Source organism: Euprymna scolopes, chromosome 12 (genome assembly GCF_053919585.1).
Source record: "Euprymna scolopes isolate OS-2025 chromosome 12, ASM5391958v1, whole genome shotgun sequence".
Taxonomy (NCBI): domain Eukaryota; kingdom Metazoa; phylum Mollusca; class Cephalopoda; order Sepiida; family Sepiolidae; genus Euprymna; species Euprymna scolopes.
The window spans coordinates 27,630,877-27,655,013 of record NC_136493.1 but is presented as its reverse complement, the minus strand read 5'-3'; the positions used below and the strand labels follow the sequence as shown (position 1 = coordinate 27,655,013).

Sequence of the window (24,137 nt, the reverse complement as noted above, 5' to 3'; positions counted from 1 at the left end):
AATTCAGGTGATCGCTCATCTCCCTCAGTACAGACCAATAAGTCTCCTGTGCATCATGAGTAAGTTGCTGGAATCAGTGTCAAATAGAGAAGTAGTCAACCATCTCAGCAAAAATAACCTTAGTGACATGCAATATGTTTTTCGTTCTGCTAGATCTACAATGGACGTGCTTACAGTTATATCTCATAGGATTAGTGAATCTCTCGATGGAGGCTTCCTGTTTAGGGCAATCGCTCTTGACATATCAAAGGTCTTTGATAAGGTATGGCATAAAGGTCTACTTCACAAGATCTCCAACTATGGTATAGCTGGAAATGTCTTCTCAATTATTAAATCATTTCTCTCTGATAGGTTCTTAAGAGTAGTGGTTGATGGGCAGAAATCAGAAGCTCTCAGTATTGATGCTGGAGTCCCTCATGGGTCCATCCTGGGCCCAACTTTCTTCCTAATCTACATTAATGATCTTCCAAATCACATCCTCACATCATTCATAGAAATTTATGCTGACGACACTACTATCTATGGTAGCACATTAAAGACTATAAACGACCAAGTTCTCTGATTCTCTTTCCTCTGATCTTGAGCACGTAGTACAATGAGGAAAGAGATGGCTGGTTACTTTTAATGCATCTAAAACTAAGCTTGTATCTCTACACCATCAATGCTCTGATGCTAATCTGACATCAACTGAAATGTACAGCTCTCATCTTGGGGAGGCTTCATGTTTTGACAAGCTTCAAACTTCTGGGCTTGACCTTTACTTCTGATCTGAAATGGAACGTATACCAAATCCATTGCCAAGGTCGCTGGAAAAATGGTGGGATCCTTTTATCGCTCCAGTAGATATCTCATTCCTGATGCAGTTCTACCTATATAAAACTCAGGTACAGCCAACGATGGAGTACTGTTGCTACATCTGAGTGGGAGCTGCTAGAAGCAGCATATTCTGCCTTGACAGAGTTCAAAATAGACTTTGTAGCTTAGTGGGGATGCCCTTTTCTCTTCTCTGCAACATCTTTCTCACAGAAGAGACGTTGCGAGCCTGTCTCTGCTTTATCGTTATTTTCACGGCAAGTGCTCATCTGAGCTTTAAACCATGGTCTCCCCATGCCAAACTTTTACGAAAAACACTCGTCTAGCCAAAACCACTATCAATAATTTCTCACACTCTTTATCTGTGCCTAAACCTAAATGTAGATTCCACGAATAAAGCTTCTTTCTTAGAACTGCACACCTGTGAAACTCTCCCGTTTGCCTGCTTTCCAGCTGACTACAATCTGATTGTGTTCAAGTCCAACGTAAACAAGTTCTTTATGAACCGCCCCCCCCAAGTAATCCAATTTACAAAATTCCCACTACTTATGTTTATAACGCTATAATCACATTGACTAATGTATACCCATTAACTCTTATTCTCGAATGGCCTCCGGGCCTTGATAAGTGGTGATTTCTGTGAAAAAAAAAGTAATCTCCTCTGGCTGCAATGCACTTGTACCGTTCCAACAACTTCTGGAAGACCCCATGGAAGTCCTCTTGTGTGAGCGTGTCAATGACCCTCGTCACAGCCTCTTCCATCTCCTCAACTGTCAGCCTTTAAAGTTTTTCTTGAGCTTAGAGAATAACCAAAAGTCACAAGGAGTAAAATGTGGACTATAGGAAGGGTGAGGAACTATCTTGATGCCCATCTTGGTCAAATAGTGTGTGATCTTCTTGAGCACCTTTGGGACAAATTTTGTGCAAATCTTTTGCATTTTCAGTTCCTCGCAAATAATTGTATGTACAGTTCCCACACTGACATCAAACTGTGCACTTATTGTCTCTATAAGCACATGATGGTTCTTATCCATGAAATTCTTTATTTGGCCAATCAACTCTGGTGTTCTGACTTTCTTACTCTTACCACACCTATCATCCCTGCCTTCCTTGAATCTCTTATGCCACTCAAAAACTGATGCTAGATTCGATTCATGCAAGATGGTCCAAAAGCAGTCTGAAGCATTCCATACGTTTCTGTGGCATTTTTACCAAGTTTAAAACAGAATTTTATTGCATTGTTTTTCTAATGATGCCTCTGTTAAGTCTCGAAAGACAAAGGATACCCCCTGTAGGAGTAGCTGCGTGTTTAATTGTGAGGCAAGGGTTGTACAATCCTCAACCACACCTCTTCTGAATCGGCACTGCTTTGGTTCAATAGCAAGAAGTCCAGAATGACTGAAAACAATACCGAGATAAGTGGAGAGCACATACAGCACCTGGTGTGTTCCAAATGGTCACCCATTTAATACTGACCAGGTTCAACGTTGCTTAACTTCGGTGATCCAACGGGAACCGGTGTGTCAACGTGATTATGCCGTACTCTACTAGAATTTGCTTTGGTTTTATGGCATACCAATTTTTGGGATTATTCAAAACCAAATCCTGTCACTTTGGTAAAAGATTGAAGTTTCTTATATCTTTAAATATTTATTCATGATGTTTGGTTGTGTTGAAGAAGAAAAGTGTTTTTGGATTAGCAGAATACGATTGAGTCTTTCAAACAGAAAAGAAAAAAATCAAATAACATAAATGCTTGGTGCATTTTAGATCAGGAAATCAGTATCTTCAGACACCCTAATCTGGTGGCACCAATATTTTTCTATGGATTTTGAATAGAAAATAATAACTTTTTTACGATCTAAGAGGTGTAATCCTAGGTTGACAAGATAGACTAAAGATAATTGGTATCAAATATGATTGCATTGCAGAAAGAATCGTGAATTTTATTAACGATTTCATAAGTGGCATTTTTTCAGTGGGGAGGGAAATACCAAGACCAAAGTAATGATCAATAGTTGTAGGGTTGTGCAAAGCTCCCTAAAAGAGGAAAAATTCCCCTGATCAATTTGTAGAGTCGAGTACAATTTAATTTTAATCTTAAAAAAAAACAAAAAAAAAAAAAATTCCATCTTTATCGTTATCACAGGACTGCTTTCTTATAAACTACAACATGGTCGTCTTCAAGGTCAGTGTCAACAAATACTTGTCAAGCCATCCTCTAAGTAATCAAATGTCAATTCCACTCATCATTTTCAAGCTTCTCATTTTCTAAATTAAATGTAGAAATATTTGAATTTTTTTAAATTATGTATTGCATACACAAGAAATATGGTGGAATTTGTCTACAAAGAAATGCAAGACGATGGAGATGGATGAGAACTCAGATGTGGAAAAAGTATATTTGTATGGCAAAGCTATTGAGGTTAGTCGAGAAGTGTTATTACCTTTGTGATATGATTGGAGCACAGGGAGGAGCAGGTGCTGGTGTGATTGCAAGAATTAGTAGCGGATGGAGTAAGCTCAGTGAAGTTATGCCATTACTAACAAGCAGAGTGTTACTACTGTGTATGTGTATGCAATGTGATGGTATATCAAAATGAAACGTGGGCAGTAAGGGTTGAGGATATGCGTTGCATGGAGAGAAACAATATGAGAATGGTAGATGTGTAGTTTGAATCTTCAAAGATTAAATCTGGACAGTATAAGGAGATCCATGCAGAAGAGTAGACTTTGATGGTATGGTCACGCTGAAAGAATGAGAGTTCTTGCGTTAATAGATATAAGAATAGTTGAGGTAGCAGAGGAAAACCAAGGAAAACATGGAGGGAGTAATAAAAATGGACCTGAGCAATAGAGAGATAAAGACCTGGCCAGAGATAAGTTAGTTTGAAAGTTAGTTTAGCAGTCAATTTTTTAAAGCCGTCCAACACATGTCCGCTTGTAAAACGGACATTAAACTGGATATGATGATGAATTTAGTGATCATTTATTTTTTTTATGTATTTCTTGTCATAAATTGATTTGCAGTCTGACACTTGGAAAAACGGTTGATTCTTATAGCAGAAAAGAAAAATAGGAATGGTAACCAACCTTATCATATTTGACTTGAATCGCATGAGCTTTTTGCAGGATCTCAACATTGATAAATATTATTAGAACCTGAAAGAAAAATGAATTAGTCATTTTACACAGAAGCGGACACAGTAGGCCGAGCACACGTCAAAATTTACTTTGAATTGTTGCGTTGTTTATTACTAGTGTTGGGCCAATTAATCGGAAATCGGGGAAAAAAAAAAAAAAAATCAACAAATTTGCGGGTATCGGAATCGGTATAAAAAAAATTGGTGCCTGTTTTCCGATGCCAAAACGATTCTTTTAGTTGTCTTTTTTTATTTGTTTTTATAAAAAAAAAATCTTCCATTGCTGGTAATAATGATAAAATAATAAATATTTCTTGATTTTAAATTACCAGTAAAGCTAAAATCGATAGATCATACTCTACAAGTGTAAATTTATGCTTAGAAAAATATTTGCATATTTTAACGTGTTTTTTTTTTTTTTTTTTTTTTTTTTTATAGAAATCGGGAAAAATAACAATTCTATAGTTAAATATTTAGAGATTTATGAAGAATCAGAATTGGTAATTGTATCGGAATCAGGAAAAATATTGGAATTGTCCCATCACTATTTATTACCTCACTTTTTTTATTGAAATCGCTCGAGACAAGTCATGAAGCCACTTGATGTAAGGAGCTAACTAGTATGGAATTGATTATCATAAAGGCAGGAGATGCCTATTGACATTTGTCTTGAAGAGAGTTCCACAACCTCGCAGTCCTTGGAAATAAGCTAATAAGATAGTATTAAAACAACAAATTGCTGGAGACCACTAGACTAACTAGTCAAATGAACTGGAACAAAGGAAGCAGAGAATAGATCAGATAATTTTAAGGAACACATACAATAATAGTATTCGTAGAAAAGATTTAGACTAGCAGCATCACATCTGTGAGAGAGAGGTTGCAGTGAAGAAGAAAGTGTGGGGCCAATCAAATTACAGATACGTTTCTACAATTTACCAAGAACCTTCAAATAACCTAACCCGACAGATTCAACAGTTCAAATAAGTTCAAACTGAATAAGTTCAGGAATCTTGATTGAGAAATTGGCCCTCCTTTGGTTCAGTCAAAATCAGCGATGAAATAGTTTCTTGTGGTGTCCACATAGACCTCTTACTGGTATAGGAGTGAATAACAGATCCCAAGGTATACCGTTATGTTTATTGATCAGATTGTTGATCAAAATGAGATCACTGCAAAATTGTCAACGCTCAAGGGGGGAAAAAAAAGTTGTTTCTAGAGTCGGTTTTTATAGGGAAGATCCAATAGACCCTGCACCATTTGAGTAACTAGTCTGAACTCTCTCCAGATGCTAGATATTGGAGATGAGGCCTGGACACTATACTCTAAATTAAAATATCAGTCATTTTCAAAGATCAAGATTTTTGTTTCTCCGTTATGAAAGCGTTGTTTAAATTTAAATTGAAAATGTAAATTTCAAAAGCAATTCAACTTAAACAATTTAAATAACGCTTTTATCACAGAAATTCAATTTAAATAACGCTTTTATTGTAAGGTTTCCGAGTCGACTATCGTCGTAGTCGTTGTTCTTCTCCCGGTGCGTGCGTGCTCTATATATACTACTAATCAGACGACGGTGTCACTCTTTTGTGTGTCCCGTCTTAATGGTCGTTCCTATTCTCTACATGCCCTCCCCCCACCATGTGACCACACTACCGTCGTTTTGTGGTCATGTGACTGGAGAATTCCGTGTAGTAGTGAGTTGGTCTTTGCATTTGAGGGGAAAGTGGCCTTGGTGCTCGTGTTACCCTCATGCTGCGTCGTGGGACCGGACTCGTCTGCATTGGCTTGTGGTTGATCGGATCTTGGTCCACCTCCATATCTGTTTCTGATGTGTCCCAATCAGCTTCTTCCACCTCCATCATCTCATGCATGTTGCACGGTGGTTTGCTGTCCTCCCTTCTTGGTGTTTGGGGAGGTGGTTGATGGGGTTGTTGAGTGGGTGGATACTCCGGCGTATCCATGACCGGTTTGATTTTCCTGAGGAAACGGCGATTGCGTAATGTGATCCTGCCGCTACCATCCAACAGTATCCTGTACTGCCTGTTACCCATTGTCTCGACGACTCTCCCAGTTTTCGCCCATCGTCGTGGATTTGGTCCCTCCTGATTCTGCACCTGCACAGACTCGCCGACTCGGAGCTGTTGGAGGGGGCGGCTGTGTATGTCGTACTGTTCTTTGTTAAGTATGTGCCTTTTCGCCATCGCCCTCTCTCTCAAATCTCTGGTCTCCGTCCAACGCTTGTGGATGCAGTATTTTTTGCGAAGTGCGGGGAGATGGCCCCTTACTGTTCGACCATATAGTATTTCCGCCGGCGACAATCCAAGGTCCTGACTGAGCGTATTCCTATGAGTCATCATCGCCCGTGCTGCCCGATCATGATGTAGGTGTCCATGACCATCAACCCAGTCCATCAGCATTCTTTTGGCCGTTTTTACGGCCAGTTCAGCTCGGACATTACTCTGGGGGTAATGTGCAGATGATATGTGCCTTTTTACGCCCCAGTCTTCTAGGAACGATTTGTATTCTAGTGAATCGAATGGTGGCCCTCCATCGGATGATATTTCCTCCGGCGCACCATACGTGCAAAACCAAACCCTCAGGGCGTTACACACCACTGCAGCCCTTCCTGATGGTAGTGGTGCGACCTCAATCCAACCGGTATATCGGTCCGCGTATACCATGTAACTTTTCCCGTGCATATCCAGCAAGTCAGTGACTGTTTTTTTAAATGGGAATTCCGGGTTTATGGGTGGCATTAGTGGTTCCCTAGGCTGGGATGGGGCGATTGAATTGCAATTCCGACATTGCGCCCTTGTTTGTCGGATGCTGGCGTCTAAACCAGGCCAAAATAACCGTTGTCTGGCGTTAGCCAACATACCATTCGCCCCTTGATGGGCGGAGTGTAATGCCTCTAACACCTCAGCTCTAAGCCGTTTTGGTATCAAAATTTTGTCCCCTTTTATGGGTACACCTTCCAGACAATATAGTTGGTCTGCCATCGGCCAGAATTGCCGGATTTCTGGTGGTAGTTCGTGGCGTGACCTTGGGAACCCGTCTTGAATGTATGACGCCAACGTTCGGCACTCCTCATCGGTGGCTGCAGCTGCGACTATCCTATCCCAGGTAATCGCTCGGAACTTGGGGTCATGTGCGTATGCAGCTATGATGGATGCTTGTATACTCCCCTCGATTTGCTGGGAAGTGTCAGTGCCCTTTAGTCTGCTGTGTCTTGACGGCGCCGGGTATCGGGATGTGCAGTCCGGTGCTGCGTTGAGTTTCCCAGGAACATGTCTAATCTGGAACCTGTACATCAACGACCGCTCCTTGAATGAGAACAGGCGGGGATTTTTTATATTCTCAAGGATCTGATCCGAGAAAATTTTCACTAGGGGCTGGTGGTCCACGGTGACCAATAGGTCTGGGGATCCCAGGATGAACATCCTACAAGACTCCAAGCCATAAATCAGCGCTAGAGCCTCCCCCTCTATAGGGGAATAACGAGATTCTGCATCTTTCGTGAAGCGAGACCCGGCCAAAATCATTTTCCAGTGGTCCTTACCACAGTTGGGACCTAATTCCGTTGGGCATTGGCAATGCTTCTGGAACAGAAAATACCCAATGCCAACCTTACTGAAGTCGGTTGAAAGGCAGGTCGCTCTGTTCATATCGAAGGTTTTCACCCCTTCTTCGATTTTCTGAACGATATTCCTCTTCGACAAGTCTATTCAATGTGTCATCCCAGTAAAATTTACGGTTCTTTGTTCGCAGCAACTCTCGAAAAGGGGCCATTATATCGGCCTGTGCAAATGTATACGACACCTGGTTAACTAAACCAAACCAGGACCTAATACCAGTAATGCTCGTTGGGGTCGGGAAATTGAGAATAGCCTCCGTCATTTTTTTAGTTGGCTTCACGCCGTCCGAGGTTATCACAAAGCTGGCAAATTCAACTTCATCGTTAGCAAATTGAAATTTGTCAGGGTTAAAGACTATCCCACTTTTACCACAATGGGTAATATAGTCCACAGTATGCCAGAAAGCCAATTCTAAGGACCTGTCCCATAGGAGTGTGTCGTCTATACACCGGGTCTTTCGAGGCATGTCAACTGTGATGTCATCGAACCGGCGCGTGTACCCGTCCCCGGATGCGTGAAAACCCTGGGGAGCCCTGAGATACCGATAACGACCCCATTCCGTTATGAACGTGGTCGCGTCCCGGGCTTTTGGGGAGAGTGGCAGACTATGGTACCCATTCCATGCGTCCAAGACAGTCTTTTTGGTTTGGGCAGGCACCACGGACACCTGATTAAAAGGGGACGGTGTGTGATGAGTCTCTCTCATCGTTGCTGCATTCAATTTTTGTAGGTCTACTGTCCTTCTTGATGACCCGTCTTTCTTTGGAACGACTATCATCCTCGAACACCAGATTGTAGGTGTGCCTGCTGGTACCGGTTCGATAATACCCAACGCAACATCTTGATCCAAATCATCCTTTACCCTTTTCTTCCAGTGATGAGGAACTGGAATGGGTGTGTGTATGGCCGATGGTTTCGCCCCCGGGGTAAAAGTTATATCCAGCGGCCTCCCTAACATGACTTGTAACGGTTGATGGGGGCAGGTGTTGAATACGCTGGACTTAAAGTGTTCACGTAACCACTTCTCTAACCGTTCCCTATTATCTCCAGTGGGGGTAAACGGGATCCTCGCTGGCTTGTCCGGAACGGATTCTCTTTTCGGACATCCACACGGTGCTGTCCCACTTTCTGAAGCCGATAAATCGGCCTTTGATACTCGATGCGGGAAGTCGCAGTCTTTGAGGGCCGATTCTGACAAGTAGAATCCTGACGTGTTTTCTGAAACGTAGACCACTTGTCGCGTTTCCTTCTGACCGAGCTTAATCTGAGTCAGGACCACCCCCTTGATATCTAGGGGTTCGTCTGTGATTCCCCGTATCCTGTGGGTGGTAGGTATCAGGATCCTGCTGGTGCACCCTAATATTTTCAATATTTCTGGGCCACTCGAACACGTCTGGGCACCGGTATCTGCAATGGCCTGGATGCGGTGTTTTCGACGGCTTACTCCCTTATCCAAAGCGCACCCGAATTTAGCCTGGGACACTGGTATCAGGGACACATCGACCATTAATGAGGGTGGTGGCTCAGGGGGACTTCTCCTGAACCCACCACTGCTCCATGCAAGGTGTGGCACTGCTGCTATTCTACCTTTTTGATTGTAACATGCCGGTGCCCCCTCCATTCTGCTGCCGAAAATATTCGATTGACGTGTGGCATCGTTTGTTGACTCCGCCGTCGACCTCTCCTGTTTCCGGCACACTCTTTGTAAGTGGCCTGTGACGCCACAATTAAAACATTTTAGCCCCCTCGCCGGGCAGTTCTTCCGCCCTTTTAACCCACTGGGGTGTGAGGTCCTCCCACACCCTTCACAAGGACTATTCTGAGGGGTTTTGAGCGGCTGCTCCTTCCGAGATGGTTTTTTCTCGGTTGTTAGTAGGCCAAAAATCGAGTGTCCCTCTGAGCCTCGTTGCAACTGAGGAGCAGACGTCTCTGTAGTTTCTAAACTAACCAGCCTGTGAAGCTTCTGCTCCACAGTGGTTAGAATATTTGCTTCGGCCAGCAATTTACACTGGTACTCCGCATTTGCCAGACCAGCTACGAGTTGGCCAGCTACCATGTCCTCCGAATAGTTTACGGCTTGCCGGCAGTTCTCGTTGGGGCACAGAACCGTGAAATTGCAAAACCGTGCCTGGGACCGAAGCTTTGCCAAGAACTGTGCGGGTCCCTCCCCCGTCTGTTGCCTGATGTTATGAAATTTATGTCTATGCACCTCCGGGTGTAGACCTTTCACCGCAATGAACTGTATATGCCTTAAGAGTTGTTCCTCTGTGACAGAATTGAGGGTTTCAGGCCCAACTAAGTCAAATAAAAGTTTATTTACCTCATTTGAGCAGGCTGTCCTTAGTTCATTGCGGATTTCCACGGGGTCGGTAAGGCCGCACATTTGTTTGTATCGGGCCCACGAGTCGATGAAAAGCGCCCAGTCCGCGTCGGTGAATCCATGTTCGATACGTGGCCGGTCTGGTTTCTTGGTGTTAGACCGACTTGAGGCACTCCCTCCGCGAAGCTCATTGTTTTCTCTTTGCAGATTTATTAGTTGTTGAATCAACTGCATGTATTGGCCGTCCTCGTGTTGTCCTGACGCCATTATACTCCAAAAATCGTGCAAAAGAAATTATGTTGAAAAATAAATCCTGTTCGTAGCGCCATGTAAGGTTTCCGAGTCGACTATCGTCGTAGACGTCGTTCTTCTTCTGGTGCGTGCATGCGTGCTCTATATATACTTCTAATCAGACGACGGTGTCACTCTTTTGTGTGTCCCATCTTAATGGTCGTTCCTATTCTCTACATTTATCACAGAAAAAAATCTTTATAATATAAAGAATGTTCCAAAAGTAATGTCTATTTTTTTTTTATTCTGCCTGAATAGATCAGAGGAAATTGCAAATTACATTGTTATGATGGCTGAACTTATGCATTCATGATATGAAAGTTTCATTGCTCTGTTGATGGTGTGAGACTAAGGCAACCATTGAATTCCTCCATGCAGAAAAAAATTGAACTAATTAATATTCACCTGTCGAACGTTTATGAAGCCGCTGCAGTTGGTGTCAGCACAGTTAAAAAGATGGGTTTGCCGATTTCAGAGTGGCAACAAAGATGCCCGTGGCAAAGTCTGCTCTGGACTTTTACGACCGAGGTATTGTTCATCACTGACTAAAGTGTATTGAGAATGGTGGTGACTATGTAGAAAAATAAATTCCGCAGCACAAAAGGTTGCTCGTTTTAATGGTATGACTCCAGTCTTTGTAGCTCTCCACAGTTTTAGTTTTCAAGTTGGCAGAACCTCATACGTCGAAATCGACAGGAGAATCCATCATATATATATATATATGATGGGGCGATTCCAAAATTTTTCCCAGTTTCCGATACAAGTACCAATTCTAATTCAATTCTTTTAAAAATTTTTAACATTTAATTAAAGATTCGATGCTTTAAAAAAAAATTTAAAAAATGTTCAAATAACATTAACATATCAATAGATTTGTTCTAAGGGCGGTAACTCTATCATACTTTAAATTAATTTTAATATTTTATGCTTAAGGTAAACAATTGAGTTTTTAGTGCAATTATAAATCTCAACCAAACGTAATCATAGGTTTTAAAATTAACTAATACTAAGAATTATAATTGAAATAGTAATAAACTTGATTATAACAATTAAGTGAACTTAATCATGCATGGTTTCAATTCAAATTAATAAATAATTTAATATAACCGTAAATGGTAAACTGTTTTTGTTTTTTTTTGTTTTAGTTTAGTTTATTTATATGCAAACATGTATAATAGTTTATAATTTATTGATGTTAGTTTCATAAATATGCATACATTAATTAGAATTAATAAATTTACTAATTATTAAATCGAACATTTTGATAGAATATTCCTAAATTAATAGAACATGTTAGTACGAATAGATGGGTTTAGTGACTTTATTTCTAAAATTCAAAATGGTGTAATGGAAACATATAAGGTATTTGCAGCTTCTCTTCCAATTTTCGGATTTTAATCATGTCAAAACGCACTTTATTTCCTTTTGACAGATTAATTGTTGCTATTTCTTATGAGTTATGGGCAAAATAGATTCACTGATTGATATAATAATTAAGTGATTGATTTTGCGCTATGAAACAGATACTGTCAAGAATTGTGAATGTCAACTGAATTAAAGGAATAAATTGCAAGATAGTCAACATCATGAACTTTGGAATGTAGTCTTTTGTCATTTATTCACTATAATGCTCTGTAATTACATTCAGTTTCTTAAATAAGGATTGGTATATATCATAAGGAAATCTATATATCTATAAAAGTGAAGTGTCTGTCTGTCTGTCTGTGTGACTGTCTGTCTGTGTACATTTCCCTACGCAATAACTCTGTCAATTTTTAGTCTATAGACTCGAAATTTGAAATACCGGGTACTGAGATTTGGGAAAATCGATGTGACGGGTGTCAGCCAGAAATTTGGCTGTTAAGGGGTCAAATTTCAACGATTTGACCTTTAAGAACTCTACCAAACTCCTCCGACAATTTTGGGTCTAGACACTTGAAATTTTAGATATAGGTTCCTTGAACCTGGATCTAACTTAATAAAGTGATTTGAGCCCGAAACTATAAATTTTAAGGGGTCATAATAGGGGTCAAAGTTTTAAAAAATTAACCATTTTTTTTTGTTTTTTTGCACAGCATACACCTCCAAACACCCGAGCAACGCCGGGCACCCCTGCTAGTAGAATATATTTCCAAAGTTTATAAATATTTTATTTTTTTGAGGGAATTAGACTTGGAGTCTAAAGAGCAAAGTTTATTTTAATGTAGTAGTAAATGTATTAATACTTTTAAAAGAAAACAGTGCCCATTGTACTTTAGATATATAATAAGCTCAATAGGTATAGATATTCTAGAGCTATTTTAATATTGAAAAAAAAAAAACAAAAAAAAACGATTCATAATTTTGAATTATTTTTTTATAAAAATATATATATATATATATATATATACCTTTTTATCTCATAAAATCTATAAAAAAGGTATACATATATTTTTATAAAAAAAAATTTTCTTTTAACCTTATTCATAATTTTCTATTTTACTCTATTTTAATTTATTTATCAACATAAAATTAATAACTTAGTTTTTATTTTATTTTTAAATATTTCCAGGAATATTTGCCTTACACACGACTAAAATGCTAATTTTGTTTTGGTGCCTTTAACTGCCCCCCCCCTATTTTTTGCTGATGTGGAGACTTCTTAATAGACAAAACATTTTTCAAATAATTGTCAATATTCATTGTCAATTTAAATAAAATGAACATCGTTTCTGAAACGATTGTACAATCTAGTGGATTTTTGTTTTTCTTTTGAAACTGATTTTTAATTCAAAATTATGAATAGTTTTACTCAATATATATATATATATAAATATATATATATGCAAACACACACTTCACCAAAACCTCTGGCCTTCATAGCGGGGAGAGTATGGATATGTCTATATTAGTAGCCAAATTGAATATTGAAATGCTCATATCTTTGGTTCTATGAGACGAAACTACATGAAAATTTGAAGGCTTTTTGAAGATTATAATACTATTCTATGGTTAAAATTTTATCACAATTGGTAAAAAAAGAACCTATATTTTCAAACCAATATGCTCAAATTTGCCTACATTTGTATATATAGTGTCCTGGCAGGCCAGCTTCACACACACACACACACACACACACACACACACACACACACACACACAGTGTTCCAAAAGTAAATGTACAGTTAATAACATTTGAGATTATGCATACATGCAATTATATTTACAAACAATTATTTGACAATGAAATTTTATTGTGAACAATAAGACAAAAGCAAAGTTTTAGCAACACAAGTGCACAAGCTGTTTTATATCACAATTTGCACAACTTTGAAGCCTGTCCCTTCAACAAATATTTTTGAACAAGTCTGTCTGCATATTAATTTGTTGAAATGCATCTCTTATGTAATTTTTCAAATCACTGACACTTGGTTTTTGACTAAAATTTATCCTTGAGTACTCACACACAAAAAAGTCTATCGTGATTATGTCTTGAACACCCCTTATAAAAAATATTGATAAAGATAAAGAATTTGTTAATCAAATCTTAAATTTACATTTTGTTAAATTATTTGATTGGCCATTTTTGTTTATATGCTGTATCTATCTGACGTTACTCGGAATAAGTTAACGGCTCAGGTACCTTAATGTATAAAAGCTCTCATTGTTCTACAAGTTTGACCATTAAGCTGCTTTGATACCTGCAGTTTTTCTAATAATTCTATACTTATGAACCCATGCGCATCCCACTGATGAACGGCAACATGTGAAAGATGACAACATGGCCAGAACTAAAACAAGAGAAATATATTTAATATGAACAAATGTTTGTGTATACTACATAAGTCTATGCATTTAATTTCTCTAATTCAAATATATATATATATATATATATATATATATATATATATATATATATATATAGTCTGGGTAGGTTTATCCATTAAAGGCGTTGAGTGAAATTTGAAAATCAAATAAGAGACGTGTTACATTTAACACTTTAAAGCCAAATAACGCAAATCTAAAAAAAAAATTTTTAACCTTTATAAAATAAACGAATGTTTATTTTTAAAGAGAGATATATTTCAAAGATATACACTCTTTTTTCAATCTGTATATATATATATATATATATATATATATATATATATATATATATATATACTTGTTTATTGTTATATAAACATGCTCACATCCCGCTGCTACAAACAGCCACTTGTTTCAATCAAACAACAGATATCATCAGGCAGCGACTTGACTATTCAAAAGTTCAATGAATAATGGATTTTTATTTTAGGTAGGAACTCTTTAGAAGTTGGAGTTAAAAAACTTAAAACACAGGACTTTAATTAAATAAAAAAGTAAAAAGGGAGAGGCAATTTAAATAAAGTTAAAAGATTACAATGGGGAGAGAGTGATTGAGAAGAAAAAAAAAAGGAATAGAGACAGAAATAGAGAAAGAAAATATAGAGAAAACAAAATAGAGAGAAAAAGAAGAGAGAAAATATATATATATATATATATATACACATACACACACACATACACATACATATATATATATATACACACATATATATATATATACATATATATACATATACATATATATATATACATATATATACATATACATATATATATACACATATACATATATACATATATATATGATATGGAGAAGAAAAGAAAAAAGAAATAAATGGTTATAATAAAGAGAATAAGAACTAGAAGGAAAAGGAAAGAATAATGAGATCTAGTTAAATAGAGAAAGAGAGAAAGTAAGAATATGACAGTATATAGAAAAAGAAAAAGAAAAAATCTGCGTGTCAACCAATTTATGAACAATTATACAATTCAGTAATGAAACATATTATTACAAATACAAACAGAAGGTACAATCCAAGCGTCAGAGATGAACGTGTCAAAAAAGGCAGTGAATGTATTCGGCTAGCATATTTATCCTCTTACATACGTCCACGAGTAAAATCAACGCAATTCAAACATACGTCTACCATTAATTAGGCCCTTTATGCTAAATGATATAAGTTTAAAGTTTTCGCGTTTTTATTAGATAAATATATGAATAAAAGACAAAAATAATGATAAAACAATATTAAAATTATTATTAATAACAATAAACATAATAGTAATGATAATAATAATAATAATAATAATAATAATAATAATAATAATAATAATAATAATAAAAACAGAATAAAATTAATATTTATTATCTTTTTAATATAACATATTTAGCCATAAGAGGGGATTAAATAAATTAAATAGGTCCAATAATTATAAATAAAAAACTACTAATATTTATGTATATAAAAAGAATATAATACAAATATATATATATATATATATATATATATAACCACACACACACATATATATACCCAAATATACACACACATACACACACATATATATATATATACATATATATATATATATACATATACATGCACATAAGTAAAGGTGTAACTATACTATTAAGTTGGAAGTTTAAGCTATTTAAGTATAGATATAAAGTCATATTAAATCACAAAATAATACATTCAATACCAGATTACTAATAACACAGATACAAGTACACTTACCTATAAATATATTCAGGCAAAAGAAGTAATTAAATCAACGAAATACTCAAAAATAGCGACGCACAGGTAGATAGTACCCAAATTAAAAATAATAAGATACATATGTATATACTCACAGAGAACCAACCGACATACTAATAAGCATATATATATATATATATATATATATATATATATATATATATATATATATATATATAATCTTATGTATACACATACATACAAAAAATACACAAATATATGCACACAGTCATATACTAATACACAACAACGCACACACACATATATATACTCACACATAAATATGTATAATTTACATAAATTATATATATAGAAATACATAAGAATACAAATAATTTGGCAAGGGTACAGATAGATGCATACACACATAGAAACATACAAATGGATTGAATAAACATGGGAGGGTATACCAAATAATATAGAAATATATAGATCTAAGTACACACGGTCATAAAATAAATACATAGACACATACATATACACATAGACACACAGGTATATAAGATAGGAGAAGTAAAGAATGAAATCAGGAGAGGAGAAAGTATATTAATAGAATATTAATAAATTATAGAAATCAGTGACAATTTTTAATTTATTTAAATTTTATATCTAAACTAAATTACTTAAAAGATGGGTTTTATAATGTTTGCAATTAATTGAATTTTCGTGCTTCTTATTTAATAATTTATCTCTTTCTCTAAAAGTAAGTATAAATAATTTCTCATAAAGACATAGGTAGCAAGGCGAGTTTAAAGATGAACAGGTTTTCGCTTTCTTTAAAATTTTCCAATTTACTATTGGGGAGTAACCTTGCTCTACTAGTTCATTGTAATATTTAGACAAGGAAGTTCTATTTTTGTACTCATTATTTTCAAAAGAGCACTTGTGACCGGTAAATCTTTCTTTAAAATTGTTATTTGTCATTCCTATGTAATATTTTTTTTCATTCGGATTTTCCTTAGTAGAAATAGTTGCTTGGTACACTACAGAAGTAATTTGACAATTTCCTTTAAGAGGGCATTTTGATTTAATTCTACAGTTACAACTTTCGGTAGCAATGGGTGTGCTATTTTTGTTTAATATTTTGTTATTATGTTTTTTAATTATTTTTTCAAGGTTTTCATTACAACTATAACTAAGTTTTATTGTATTTTTATTGAAAATTTTATGTAGTATGTTATTAATAGGGAAGTGCTTTTTAATTAAGTTTAAGAATTTCATTCCTAGATTTGTTTTAAGTTTCAGATTAAAAGGGGGATTGTACCACAGGATTTTTCTCTTACGGTTTCTATTTGTATTTGTGTTTGGGTGTGTTGGTTCTATGAACTCAATTTGGGTGTTTTTGTATCCACTATCCTTAAGGGCCCTGTTATAGAAATATTTATGTTTATTAAATGTTTCAAGATTGGAAGAATTGTCACTGATTCTTTTACTAATGGATTTGGGGATATGCCTAATGATAGATTTTGGGTGATTTGATAGGGGGTGTACATAAATTGGGTTTGAGTTTTCCTTCCTATATGGTTGGTAGATGCCTTTCCTTAAATCAAAGTTCACATCCAAAAAATTTACAGTTTTAACATCTGATATAATATCCACTTTTAATTTAATTCTACGGAATTCATTTAAGATAATCTTTTTGGTTCTTTCACATTTAGGGCCGTTGGATTCCTTGATGATCATCAGTCCATCATCACGATACAAGCCTATATCCATGACATTGATGTCTTTGGTTAAGTTGTATAGTATGAATAGACCTACTAAGTCTGTCATTTCAGCCGAATCCAAAGACCCCATGGAAATGTCAAACAGGTCATTTTGATCTTTTTTCAACCACTGATCATTTCCACTAATTAATGTAGTATTTCTACATGTCCGTATAATTTCAATTTCAGTGTCTTTTATATCAGACAGGAGTTTAGCAAACTCCATCACCTCTTCGAATAGTTCCTTAGATATGGAGGGATAGTAATTCACAATATCGAATTGTAAGAAAGTACAATTCTTTTTATTATGTATATTGGAAAACCATTTAATGGTATCCGCTGTGTTAATCCATAGATTTAGCTTATATGTTGATTTAATTTGATAGTTAACTCTTTCTAGTATATTTTTACTTAATTTACCTATTTCGGGTTTCGTAGGATTAATTAACCTAGTTGTAGGTTTATTTTCAAAATTTATCTTATGGTCTTTAAGCAAAATATATGACTGTTTTTTTTGTAAAATTCCCACTCTATTACTAATTTTAAGTCTGTCAGTTATTTCTTTACTATCCTTGTCAATTTTTTTGCAAATATCTATATTTGATTTTTTGTAATTTTTTGTAATATTTTCTTTAATAAGCTTGTTATATTCATGTGTAGTTAGTTTGTAGAAATTTTGCGTCTTATCTGCTTTAACAACTCCAACTTCTAAAGAGTTCCTACCTAAAATAAAAATCCATTATTCATTGAACTTTTGAATAGTCAAGTCGCTGCCTGATGATATCTGTTGTTTGATTGAAACAAGTGGCTGTTTGTAGCAGCGGGATGTGAGCATGTTTATATAACAATAAACAAGTATTATCAGCTCTTTTTATTGAGCACTATCTAACAACCTCGTTGAATTCATTAGTCCATTACTTTTGAATATAAAAAAAACCCGAGTATATATATATATATATTTTTTTTTTCCTCTTATTCTTCATCATGATGTTGAATGGAAGAATTTTAAGTCCACTTGATGTTAGCTGTGGTTTTTCTGTAGCCGGATAAACAAAAAATATTCGCATTGTTATTTGGCTTTAAAGTGTTAAAAGTAACACGTCTCTTATTTGATTTTCAAATTTCACTCAACGCCTTTAATGGATAAACCTACCCAGACTTGCGACCATGAGACAATTATCAGGCTACAGAAAAACCACAGCTAACATCAAGTGAACTTAACTTAAAATTCTTCCATTAAACATCATGACCAAGAATAAGAGGAAAAATATATATATATATATATATACACACAGATTGAAAAAGGAGTGTATATCGAAATATATCTCTTTAAAAATAAACATTCGTTTATTTTATAAAGGTTAAAAAAAAATTTGCATTGTTATTTGGCTTTAAATGTAACACGTCTCTTATTTGAGATATATATATATTATATGAGAGAGAGAGAAATAAAAAGAAAAAGGAACAAACCAAGTTTATTTTTATTTTTCTATTTTGTTGTAATACCATTTCCATTATTCTTATCATTACATTACATATATATATATATATATATATATATATATATATATATATATATATATATAATGGACTCTTCAGTCGATTTCGACATATGAGCTTCTGCCACAACAACTAAGTTGCTCGGAAATCCCCACAGATGATTTGTTTATACTGGTGAAGGCTTTGTGTAAAACCAACCACACATTTTGGTATTACTGCTAAAATTTGTCAGTGCAGATGACTGCCATAAGACAGAGTATACAGTAGACTGCAGGTTTTTACAGAGTTATCTTCTCCTAGATGCATGTCTTAATGAAGACTGGGGATGCATCTCTCTCAGTGAATTAATGTGCCCCTAGATACCAACCTGGAAATTTCTACGACTCTACATGGTACATACAACACCTAGCCTTCCCAAATGGTCACCCATCTGGTACTGGCCAGGCTCCACGTTGCTTAACTTCGGTGATCTGTTAAACTATTTTTGTTCTATAAATATTGTTCTTAGCTTATTATCTTTTTCCTAGGCTACAGTTTCTATTGGATACAACATTTTATATATAAAGTTTTGAAAATATATATGGCAATTAAGCTAGACAGAATTTTCCGCGTTCCATCCTTGTAAGGATTCGTCAGGCTATTGCATGAAATTTATGTTACCGCATGTTTTTATATATTCACGTGGTGCTGGGTTTGCTAGTTAGCCAATCAGACTTTTGTTACTCATGCAATCATCCAAATTAAAAGTAAATCACCTTTTAACACACAAAGAGAAGATGGCTCTATTCCCTCCAAAAACGAGCAAAGAAAGGGGTGAATTACAGGTTAATGGAACCTCTGCTTGATAAACGTACAACCATTGGCTCTACTCATGTATTGAGCACTGTTGAAGAAAATACTGAAAATAGACATCTCAAATTTTATGTAGATACAGGATATATATATATATATATATATATATATATATATATATTGCACACACACATATCAAAGACATGGGTAGCATTTATCGATTTTTACAATAAATAGAAATATAAGCAAAGAAAGTATTTACCTGCATAATAAAAGCAATCGTAAAAATCACAAGAAATGGGTAAAAACCAGAATTGTACAGAGTCACGGGTAATCCTAGAAAAACAAGAAAAGAAAATGAAAACAATTTTATCATTTTAATGTGTAAAGATTAAAAAGAAACTCATGACACAGTGGAATCCTATTTTGGTAGAGTCAGATCTCATACTTGGTTTTAACTTATGGATCCTGAATCCAAAAAATGAACCTAGCTGATCTGTATTACGCCCCCCCCCCTCCATAAAACATTCGCAACAAATCCTCGTCTAGCAACAACCGCTGTCAACAATTTCCTTTACTCACTATCTTTGCTTAAAACTTAAATCCATGAGCAAAGCTTCTTTCCTAGAATTATCCGTCTGCAGAACACAATACTGCAGGGTTGCTTCTCAGCTGACTATAACAGTCATTTTCAAGTCCAATGTAAACAAGGTCTCAATTTCTACCCTATTTCCACTAGTATTGATTATCACGGTATTGTATCACCAGCCATGTGACACTCATTAATCCTTATCCTTGAGTTGAGCCTTGATAAGCAGCAACTGCCTAATTAAAAAAAAAAATTTTTTTAATTTTTACATGAGAATTCCACTAAAAACAGCTAACTCACATCCTTGGCTTATTTTTAAATATTTTCTTCACGTTATAAACATTTAGTTAGGCAAAAACGAGATTTAAATGTCTCATGTACAGGCAAAGCTTGTTATCTTCCACAGTTCTTTGTTGAATATTAAGTTATGCAAAGTAAACTCCATTACAAACAAAAGTATGGAAGGCAGATTTATACAAAACAAGACTAAATGAACTCGTGAATTATTAAAAAATAATTCAAATAAACGAGATGGTACGAAAAGTTTAGAAAAAGAAGAATACTTAAATTCAAAAAGAAAATAATTTAAGTCACGGGGAGAAGTATTTATTTACCTCCTCTACAGGAGATTAGACACAAGATCAATTGTGGGTTATACGAAATACTGGTTCTCATTAGATCATTGACGTTAAGTAACGTTGAGTCTGGTCAATACCAGAGGAGTGACCAATTTGGGAATACCAGGCGCTGTATGTAGGGGGACGTAGACACCTCCCTGCAAGAGCTGCAAAAACCTAATGTCATAATCTCCCCTAACGGAGATATACATGCAACTGGAGACTGCATGTGAATTTCATATACCATAGGATTTCCTCGTTCAAAACAAGCCAGTTAAACCCTCCTAGGATTAGTCAGTTCAAAAAAAAAAAAAAAAAAAGTGTGGGTTAGATGAAAGTGTTTTGTGGAACAAACTAGATTTGAACTTGGCACTTTTTCAGCTCATGTTAAACGCATAGGCACCGTCATTTAGTTAGAAAGATTAAAATCACCATAAAATGATATTAAACTTTATTCAAGAATACTTACAACATTTTATATAATCTTTAGATAGGCATCAATATGTCCACTGATGTAAGTTAGGGACAACCATTGTAATCTGTTGTAAAATGTCCATGCATGCGTTTGAATGAATGAGTACTACATGTTCTATTTATTTCATTAGGAAACCTGCTTCCATCATTCTTAAAGATGCTGAATAAAAGATGAAGAATCTACACCTGCCTCAGGATTTTATTCTGAGGAAGTTATTGTACATCACCATAATGGAAGCAGATTTCTTAAGGAAGCAATACAAATCCTACATACACATTATATGAAGACATTACAACAGATTACAATGGTTGTCCCTAACATACATAACAGTCAACATATTGATGCCTACCTAAGCAGGCCAGCAGTTCTAGGAAAAAAAGCTTTGTGTTTAGATAGAGAGTTGGGGAAATTGTTGACAGTGGTTGTAACTAGACGGCTGCTTGCTGTGAAAGTCTTGCAAGGATTGAACTATAGATTGAAGCTCAGTCGAGCATTTGCCATGAAAATAATAATAGAGTAAATATAGGCTTTCAATGTCTCTTTTATGAGAAAGAGGTTGCAGGGAGGAGAGAAACATCACTTACTAGGTTTCAAAGCTGGTTTTGAACCTTGTCAAGGCAGGAAAGAGTATGCATCGTCTAAGGAGCGGGGCTCATCATGAGTAAGGGGACTTCTATTTTCCAATTTGTTCACCCTGTTCTAATTTGGACTTTTTTGAAATCACACATGTCAACCACTGGTTTATGTTTAATTCCCGGAGTAATTAAAACTATCACAATTAATTAAGAGTAGTTTTCCACAAGAGAGATCCAATAAACTTGAACATAGTGTGTCATTGTGTTGGTTTTTATTTATTTCTTTTATAGGGGAAGTTACTAATCAAGATCTGAAAGCCACTCGAGGATAAGAATTAATGCATGTATGGTGATCGAAACTGAGTAGAAATTGACTATTTAAAGGAACAGGTCAACAAAAATTTGTCTACATTGAACTTGAAGACGACCATGTTGTAGTTAGTTGGACAGCAGGTTAGCAGAACAGAGTTCCACAGCCGGGCAGTCCTAGGAAGGAAGCTTCATTTATGGAACTTGCATTTAATTTTAGGCACAGATAGAGAGTGGAGAAAATAATTGATAGTGGTTTTAGCTAGGCGAGTGCTTTTTGAAAAAGTCTGGCGTGCGAGGACCATAGATTGAAGCTCAGATCAGCAGCTTCCGTGAAAATAACGATAGAACAGAGCAAGGCTAGCAACATCTCTTTTGTGGGAAAGAGGTTTCAGAATAGGTTTTTTTTTTTTTTTTTTTTTTTTTTTCTGCACAACCAACACCCTTCAAATCAAAAATGGAAGACTGGGTGACCATCATCACCGTTGCTGTATTTGAATGAGGAGCGAGAACAGTTAAAGGCATACAGCCAAATTAACCGTTGCCTAGCTCCTGTACAACATCATCCCCCAACCGTGCCTTTGCACAAACAAATTTCATGTATTTTATCAACTTTTCAGAAGACGCACCCATCCACTCAGGGTTCTAAATTGTAGTATCGATCTGTCCACCCCACCTGGTGGATAACAAAACAAATTATCAACCTCCTCCTCCCCGTCTTTTTCTGTTTACGGCTGCAAGTCATTGTAAAAACGGACATCTGTGACAAGCAGTGAAATCGAATCCTTGTAAAACATCTGACAATTACGCTTATCATGACGTCACGAGGATTTTAAAAAAAAAAATTTTTTTTGTTACTTTTTTCACCACAAGCAAGACGTATTGCCACTTGGAATGTATTGTGTCTACAGGGGGCTGTGGGAAGTTGAGCAACGAGATATCTGTTCACATCACATTTAAACTTCCACAGATTAGTATAGTCAGGGAAGTAAGAAACAGATGAGGAATTCCAAAGTCTAGCAGTCCGGGGGGGGGGGGAATAAACTATTAAAGTAGAAGGCTTTCTTGGCATCTAGGGACCTCAACAGTGAAGAGGTAGGATTTTGCTGCTTATCTGGTATGTACATCAAAGGGGAATAAGTGCCATGAGTTCATCACAGAACATTCCATTAAAGGGCTTGCAAAACAAGCACAGATGTGGCATTGCAGTGATGGGACGGAAGTTGGAGCCTGGTCAACAGTGCAGGACCTATTAGATGTGAGACTTTTTTAGACCATGTCTAAGAAGAGTGAAAGACTGATGGTTGATGCACCAACCCATATGTGGCAACAATACTCCATGCATGGGCAAACTGCGACTTTCTAAAGATATAGGATGCTCTCTGGTGTGAGTAATTGTCTCGCACAGCAGAGGGAGGGTACCTAATAGTGGGGCAGGTTATCTCAATATTCCATAAGAATCTTTCATTTAGTGATACAAGCATCAAATGAAAGATTGTTTCAACAATCTGCCCCACTATAATTATTTGGTTGATTTGTGTATTTAGAAATCATAAACCTATTGAAAAATTACAAATGCATTGTGGGAAATTTGGGGGAGGGGGGTTCGTCTATCAAGGAAGACTTTTAAAAATAAACCTTAATGTTTTTACACATGTGTTTTGCGAATTGTATATGAAATATTTTGCTTCTCACCTGATATATTTTTCCCAGACTTATTGGCAAATTGAATAATCATATACACAGTAGGACAAAAGACCACA

At 35.9% G+C, this 24,137-nt stretch overlaps 1 protein-coding gene and 1 pseudogene across 2 annotated transcripts in view; both read right to left on the bottom strand.

Annotated features, from left to right (window-relative positions):
• The window catches only part of LOC145291220 (uncharacterized), a 207,684-nt gene that overhangs the window by 112,626 nt on the left and 70,921 nt on the right, over positions 1–24,137 (bottom strand). For both annotated transcript variants that reach the window (XM_080136809.1, XM_080136808.1), the window contains exons 3-4: positions 20,072–20,145; positions 3,907–3,975 (exon numbers count right to left, since the gene is read on the bottom strand). In XM_080136809.1, coding sequence (XP_079992935.1) covers positions 3,907–3,975; positions 20,072–20,145 — 143 coding nt within the window. The remainder of the gene's footprint in view (positions 1–3,906; positions 3,976–20,071; positions 20,146–24,137) is intronic.
• On the bottom strand, positions 2,241–2,358 carry LOC145291680 (5S ribosomal RNA; annotated as a pseudogene).